The 7,715-nt window shown below is 65.1% G+C and overlaps 1 protein-coding gene across 1 annotated transcript; it reads right to left on the reverse strand.

The window, feature by feature from the left end:
- Positions 1-36: 36 nt before the first annotated feature.
- Positions 37-5,971, reverse strand: TEKT4 (tektin 4). Its single transcript, XM_027612601.2, has 6 exons — positions 5,341-5,971; positions 3,358-3,428; positions 2,818-2,961; positions 2,078-2,300; positions 1,267-1,421; positions 37-308 (listed from the first exon to the last, which is right to left on the reverse strand). The coding sequence occupies exons 1-6, from the start codon at positions 5,869-5,871 to the stop codon at positions 92-94; spliced, it is 1,341 nt and encodes a 446-aa protein (XP_027468402.1). The 5' UTR covers positions 5,872-5,971; the 3' UTR covers positions 37-91.
- Between the last annotated feature and the right edge of the window lie 1,744 nt (positions 5,972-7,715).

Here is a 7,715-nt window from a genome sequence, read left to right on the forward strand (position 1 = left end):
CAGCATCTGGACTCCACCCAGAACCACACGGACAGGTAGAAAGCTAACGTGTTCTTTATTTGAGGGGCACGTGCCATGGTGCCAGCCCCGGTCACTGGTAGCCAGCCAGCTGGAGGATGGTGGGGTAGCGGGCACGGTGGGTCATACACTTCTGGCGGTCGATGACAAGGCTGTTGGTCTTGACGGCCAGGTCCTTCTCCAGGTTCATGCGTGTGTCCTCCAGGTTGCGCAGAGACTGTTCCGCTTCTAGAAGCTTCTCCTTCAGTGCCACAAGGGACATGTTCAGCTCCTCCACCTCGCTCACCAACCTGTGGGGCGGAGGGAGGGAGGTGTGAGCTGGGGCCTCCGGGCTGGGATGGGCAAGGCCCAGGAGCCCTGGTGAGGGGTCCAGGCCAAGCTGCTGGGCCGTAAGAGGACCCAAAATTCCCAAAGGGAAACCTGACAGCCGCGTAGAGTGGGCTGGGCCAGGACACCACACAGGCCTTACGGCACGTAGGGGAGGGCATGTAGAGGGCCCGCAGGGCCACGGCGCTGGGCCTGAACTGGGACTTCTCCTGGCCGCCCTGGCCCCCCGGCCCAAGGGGAAAGCCCGCGTGGGCAGGACTCTGCAAGGCTGAGTGCAGTGACACCATGCAGCAATTTTATGCAATGCCAGGGGTGCACTGAGGCTCCCGGTTCCCTTTATTCCTGGGGCCTGGAGGCCGGCTGGACAGACCCCTGGCCCTGCACAAGGCCCCAGTCCCCAGGGTGTGCTGAGGGCAGGAGGGGAAAATTGTCGGGCAGTGCTATTCTGCTGACAAGGGCAGCTGGTACTCGGTAGGTCAGAAACACCAGGGACACGATCCCACTTCGGCTTTGAACAAGGGCCGGGGCCACTCGTGCTGTTGGGGGTCTGGATGGTGTGCCCAAGGTGGTATGGGCAGGGCAGCCAGGGGCCTCGGGGGCTCAGCCTCTCAGACCCCAAGATCCCTTGCAGGGATGATTGTGCGGCACAGGGTGAAGCAGGAAGTGCCACGCTGTCCCTGTAGTGCCCGAAAGGCACATCTGTGTCTAGTCGTGCTGGGTGGGGGTGGGGCGTGGGGACACCTCCACATGCAAGCCCGTGTGTCTCCGTGACAGGCCCGCAGGCTTCAGAGAGTGGGGTGTTCATGGGGCCCAGAGGACAAGGGAGGCCCAGCTGGCGGGGGGTGGGGGGGACAGGCACGGAGGGTGGGTGGTGAGCTGTCCCGCTCAGGACCGCCCCAGGAACCACAGCCACGGTGGCACCTGAACTGGGCAGCGTCCCGGCACAGCTCCACGTTGGGCCTGTGTGAGCGCTGATACAGACGGGTCTGGGCCACCTTCAGAGGCGCCTCCTTGTCCTTAATGGCCTGCTTCAGCGCTGCAATATTGTGCTCCTGGTCCGTGATCTCCCGCAGCGTCTGCACACAGGACAGTCCCTGGGGGTGCCGGCATGACCCCCACCCCACCCGTCCTCCTCGCCGGCCCGGTCCACGGACTGGGGGGGACTTATGGAGGCAGGAAGATGTGTACAGCCACCTTGGCCCTGCCAAGGGCACCCAGAGGGCTGGGGTGGGACAGCAAAGCCTGATGTCCACAGCTTTGGCCTGAGCGCCCCACTCCACCCTGCTGGTCACCAGGCCCCCTACCCTGGTGAAGAACCGAAGAGATGTGGCAGCGAAAGTCACCCTGAGAGCCCGGGGTCAGAGCCCTACCAGGCCCGGCCACCGCCTGCCACCTTCCCTCTTTCTCATGCCTGACAGGCACCCCCAATGTCACCTGGTTTTTCATTGGCTTAGTGAAGGCCCAGGGAGGAGTGGACGCCTTGAGCCTGGGGTCCCTCAGGATGGACAGGACAGAGGTGGGGCCAGGACCAGGCCAGGGTGTGACCAAGCCAGGGGCGGGGCTGGGCCACAAGGAGCTTGGTCGCTCTCTGTAGTTATAGATGCTCAGCTCCAGGGGCTGGCCCGGGCAGGGGACCGTAGGTGGCATGGGTGGGGACCGGCCAGGGCGGGGCCCGGGCAGGCGGGGGCGGGGCGGGGCGGGGCCGGGGCGGGACGTGGGGGCGGGGCTTCACCTTGTGCAGGTGGTTCTTCAGCTTGTGGCACGCGTCCTCCAGCTCCTCACAGCGGCGCCCGAAGGCCAGGTTCACAGCGTCGCACTGCAGCCGCAGGTCCTCGGCCGTGTCCCGCAGGATGCAGTCGATGAGCACCCGCAGGTTGACCGAGGCCAGGCGCTCGCGCTCCGCGCGGTACAGGTTTTCCTGGGTGAACCGGGCCCACGTCTCCGGCGTGGAGGCGCTGCGGGCAGGGACCGGCCGGCGCCGCGGTCGGTGGGGGCACTCGCCAACGGCTCCAGCCCAGCCGGCCCTCCCGCGCTCCCCGCTCCCCGAGACCACTGCGCCCCAGAACAAATCACCACCCCCAGCGCGGCCCCGCGGCCCCCGCACACACCGGACCCTGCGTCCCGGTGCCCCCCTCGCGCCGCCTGCGCCCGCGAGGCTGCGCGGCGTTGTGTGGTGGCTGCGCGCCCCCTGCCAGCCGCTCGAGGAGCTGCAGGTAAGCCCCCAGGTCCTGCCTCCCTCCGCAGTCCCCAAGGCCCTGGTGACCTGTGCGGGGCTGGGCGCTTGCAGGGTCCTGCTGGCCGGCTCAGCCTAGGAGCAGAAGAGCTGCACCGAGGGCCTTCCGTGTGAGGGCGTCAGGGGCCGGGGGCCTGGGGGAGGGTCCCCAGCAGAGGGCGCAGGAGCGCAGGTTGCAGGGGTGGAGGCAGGTGTTTGGGGGAGGGTCCCTGGGAGGGGCTGGGGCTGAGGTGGCCCACCTCTCCTCGAACTTGGCCGTGTGCGGGTAGAACTGAACCTCCGTGCTCTGGTTGTGGTAGAGGGCGCAGGTCTGGTCGACGTTGTAGGCCTCCACCTTGTCAGACCAGTCCACCTCACACGTTTCCTTGTGCTCACGGTTCAGCCTGGGGTGGGCGAGGTCTGCGTTTGGGGTGGGGTACTGGGTGCCACCCCAGGAGCAAGCACACCCCCGCATTCTCCACTGAGAACCAGGCCACCTCATCTGCCCAATATGGGGGTGCTCGGGCCACCCAGGCTCTGCCTGGCCAACAGCGTCCAGGAGCACCTGCTCCCTGCCCTGGAAAGCTGACCTGGGTTCTCAGTGGAGAACGCCCAGGGCCCCAGGCCATGCAGGAGTCTGCACCCCCACCAGTTGCCCCTACCTGCTCTGTACTCCTGGCTGAGACCTGGGACAAGCCCCCACCTCTCTGAGACTCCAGGCCTGCTCACCCCAGCTTCCTGCCCAGAGCCAGCCCAAGGGGTGAGGAGACAGGGGCGGGCGTGGGACCACTGAGACCCACCGGATCTGGTTCACGGCCTGCATTATGGTCCTTTTTAGGAGCTCCTGAATGTTCCGGATAAGCTCGGCCTCCTGGGGGAGAAGACCCCACTCCCTGGTGAGGATCTGAGGATGGCCAGGCTGGTATGGGCCCATGGTCAGCCCCTTAAATGCCCAGGCCAACACCTGACCCCTGGCTGGGTAACCTCGGGCCGGAAAGCCAGCTTGTTGACCTCCCGTCTCTTTCCTGGAAGACAAGGGATGAGCCCAGCTCTTTCTCATTGGGTTTGTTCTGGGCTTTTGAACATTCTGTTTGGTGTATCAGAGCGTGGGGTTTTATCCGGGGCTTCTACCAGATGCTGGGACTGTCACCAGAGGCGGCTCCCGCTCACCTGGCCCCCACCCGGCAGCCCCTGGGCTCTAGGGGCCCTCCTGGCCTGCCCCTCGGGGCCTTGGGCTCAGAGAGGCCCTCTCTCCTCCACTGAGCGTTCACGGGGGACCCTGTGTGTCTTTCTACAATGGCTCTGTTTTCTGGGCACAGTCCCCCTCCTCCCATTTGGATTTTGGCCTCCGTCTGGCTCTAAACCCACGTATGTCAGGGTCTGTCCCCTGGGTCTGTCTCCCTGTCCCTGGACCATTGGTGTTTTCACATTGGTGGTGGGGGGGGGGGAGTTTCTTGGCTCAGGGCAGGGGCATTGCAGCCAGAGCTCTGGGAGGTTGTTGAGCAGCTGAGTATGGGGGTGAGGTGGTGGGGGACCAAGGAGGGGGTCGGGGTCTGGGAGAGGGGAGGGACTCAAGGTCCTGGGTTGAGCTTGGAGCGTGCAAGGGGTGCCCTGCATCTCCCAGGAATGCCCACACCCTGCAGTTCACAGGTAAGCACCATCCCCCCCAGGCTCTGAAAGGTGCCTGGAGCAGGGGACTGGCCTAGGCAACTCCCTGATCCTTGTGGGGCTGCCCCAAGGAATGGTCCCACTGAGCGTGGAGTGGGAGACTCCTTGTAATGTGACCATGGCCTCCATCCCACCCTCACCCATCCGCACCTAAATACTGGGCTGGGCCTGGATTTCCACCACAGGCATCAGGGAAGGGAGCGCAATGGTGTGCTAGGCCTTCAAGAGATCAGGGTCAGGCTTAATCTGCATGACCTAGGGTGACCTGAGGGGCTGCCCAGCAGGTGCCAGGACCCAAGGGACCCAGGACCCTGGCCCTGCCTGCATCCCAGACCTCAGGCAGCTGCCTACAGGACTCAGATCAGGCCCCTCCCCATCCTTGGGGTGCGTGTGGAGGGGCATCAGGGCTTGTGGATGGACCTGGCCAGACCCCTTGCTGCCTCAGTGGCCTCTGAGTGTCCCATCCTCAGGCAAATGTCCCCAACACACGTCCAGGTGTGAATTCTGTCACCCTTACCCCAGGATAAGCCATAATGGGGGTGGGGGCACTGCAGGGGCCCTGGACATGGGATTGGGGTGAGCTGATGTGAGGTCCAGCTCCAGCCCCCATACCTGCTCAAACCCCTACACTAGGACCTGCCCCCAGGCCATGGTGTCCCCAAACCAGCAGGTCCAAGCTGGGGCCCACCTTGCAAGGAGCTAAGCCTCACACCAGGGTCCACTGTGAGGACCAGGCTCCGGGAAGGTCAGAACAGGCACCCTTCTGGGGTCAGGGATGGCACCTCCGTCCTGGATGGCCTGAGCACTGACCCCGCTGCCCCAGCACCTTGTTGGTCCCTAAACTACGAACAGAGCCGGCGTCTCTGTGCCTGGGTGTAGACCTGGGCGTGTGCTCTACAAGTATCTGCACGCGCCAAGGGTTACATGCTCTGCGTATTCCTGTGTGTGCAGGGGGGCATGGGCTCCCTGCGCCCACGTGCACCCACCCGGTGTCAGCCCGCGTCGTGGGGGTGCACGTGTGAACCCGCCACCCTCGGCCCTGGGCAGGCCTCGCTCCCTGGAGAGGGGGGAGGGCAGCCAGGCCTGCGGCTCTTAGCGTGGAAGGGGCTGCGCACCTTCAGCAGCTCCAACTCCACGTGGTCACGGACGAGGTCGGGGTGTTGGCGGCGCTCGCGGCACTGCAGGTTGTCGGTGGCGATGGAGAAGGGCACAGCGGTGGCATCCAGGGTGCGCTCCAGCCGCTGCTTCTGGGCCAGCAGCAGGTCAGTCTCGGTGCCCAGCTCGCTCACCTCGTGCTGCAGCTCCGACTTCCAGCAGTGCATGTCCTGCAGGCGTGCGCCCACCTTCCTGGTGGAGTCCTCCTGCGTGCGCTGTGCCAGGGCCTCCGTCGCAGCCACCAGCTGCTGGCTCTCGTGGCGCTGCCGCTCTGACTGGTCGCGGTCGGCGAAGGCTTGGTGGTAGCGGGCATAGCAGTTCTGGAACCACTCGTCCACCAGGTACCTGGCCGAGCGGAAGCCAGCGGTGGCCAGGCCCGAGGACGTGTAGGCTGTGTTCCGGGCCACGTCGTACAGCTTGTGGGGCAGCTCGCAGGCTGGCACCATCTGCGGGGCCGGCTGCTTGGTCAGGAGCACGTCCGTCTGTGCCATGCTGCCAGCCAAACCCACTCCCCTGCGAGGGACGAGGGATGAGGGAGGATCAGCAGGGCAGCTCCGGGCCACTCTGTGCCCAGCAGGACACTTCTGGTCTCCTGGCGACAGGTACACACAGGCCGTCCTGTTGCTGGGCAACAGGCCCCCTCCCCTAGCAGCTCTCTTAAAGAGCCAGGCAGGCCCCCACCACCCATCCTGGCCCACGTGTGACGTCTGCCCAGAATTGCACCTGGGACTGTGGCCTGAAGCCAGGTCCCGTTGTCCCCTGTTGTCCCCCCGACACGCAGGGGGGTGGACTTGGCTTTGATGGGGAGTTGATTGAATTCAGCCTCCAGGGGATACCTTGGAGCCAGACACCCAGATCTTCCCCACACAGGTGGACACATATCCCGACAGTGTCCCCAAGGCCACGCAGGTCCAGGCTCACGGCCGAGGCCACAGGAGCAGGAAGTACGCCTGGTCCCCAGGGCACAGCTCATCCCGGCCCCATCCTGGTCAGCGAGGCAAACGCCAGGGGCAGTGTCCAATATGACCAGCAGAGGGCAGCATTGGCCGCAAAATGTTCCGGGGAGGGGACGGGACAGCGGCCGTGGTTGGGCGGGGGGTGTCTCCTCCCTCCGCGCCTGCCGCCTCTCCCCTGCCCCCCGCGACCTCGTGCCCTTTCCCCCCACCCCTCACTAGCCCCATGGGAACCCCCAACAGTCCACCTGCCGGATATGCATGCCCCCCCATCCCACAGCCCCTGCCCCTTCACTCGCCCCACTGTCCGTCCAACTTGGGCCACACCAGCCCCAGACCTCAGATACACCAGCCTCAGCCTGGCTGTGCCCCCTCCTGGGGGCCTGACCTCTGTTCCCTGATGGCAGGGGCCATGAAGCCCAGCATCTCCACCACCTGGCACACAGTAGGTGCTTCATAAATGTGGGCCTCAGGGACAGTCGCCCCAGATTTCCCCAACGGAGACTGAACCTGAGCCTGTCAAGGGCAAGAGGTCAGGGGGGGCCTCTCTGTGCTTTGTATCTCCTGATGGCATTGGACACACAGGGCCCACTCAGAATGGGGCCAAAGGGGAGACCACTGGCCCCACCTGTCCACACAGCATCTTTTCCCCGAGCCCAGAGCTGCCTGGGGCGTGTCCCCCAAGAAACTGCTGACCCAGGGAGCTTGCTGAACACGGGGCCAGAGCCACGCTCAGGAGACCCTGGGGACGTGACCGGACATGGCCCCCGAGGCAGGTACTCCGGGATGACCGGGCCCCATGGCAAGGCTGGTCCACAGGACTTGCCTGGGTGCCTGTCAGGGGCGCTGGGTCCCCCACCCCGGACAGTGCAGATCCCCTGCCTCCCCGCCCGTGGTCTAGAGACAGAGGTGAACATGCCACGGAAGATGGCTGAGTTGGAGTCCGGCCCTGCCCTTGTCTACCCTGAGGCCGGGCAGGTGGTCCCGCACCTTCTTCGTCTGCGCAGGTGGGTTACGCCGTCCGCTGCATGGGGCTGCTGTGGGTAAATGGCTGGCCCGGTGCCCAGTGCTGAGAGTGACCAGCACCCCCCGGCCCCTTCATGCCCCCCAGCCTTGCAGGGTGTCTGGGCTTGAATCCTCAGTCAGGCCGATTGCCAGTGTTGGGGTTTGAAGCAGAGGCTGAGCGATATGCAGGCTTATTGGATTTGTTTCCAAATTGCATTTGGGATGAGAAAATTGAGTCTCAGGACACACTGAGGTACTCGCCCGCTGCCCTTTCCCCTGCCGTGTTCAGACAGTGGCTTGGGACCTGCCATGGGGTCAGGGAGGCCCTGAGGCCCCCCAACACTCCCTCCAGACTGTGCTTGCATGTTCCCAGGGAC

This window comes from Zalophus californianus, chromosome 10 (genome assembly GCF_009762305.2).
Source record: "Zalophus californianus isolate mZalCal1 chromosome 10, mZalCal1.pri.v2, whole genome shotgun sequence".
Taxonomy (NCBI): Eukaryota; Metazoa; Chordata; class Mammalia; order Carnivora; family Otariidae; genus Zalophus; species Zalophus californianus.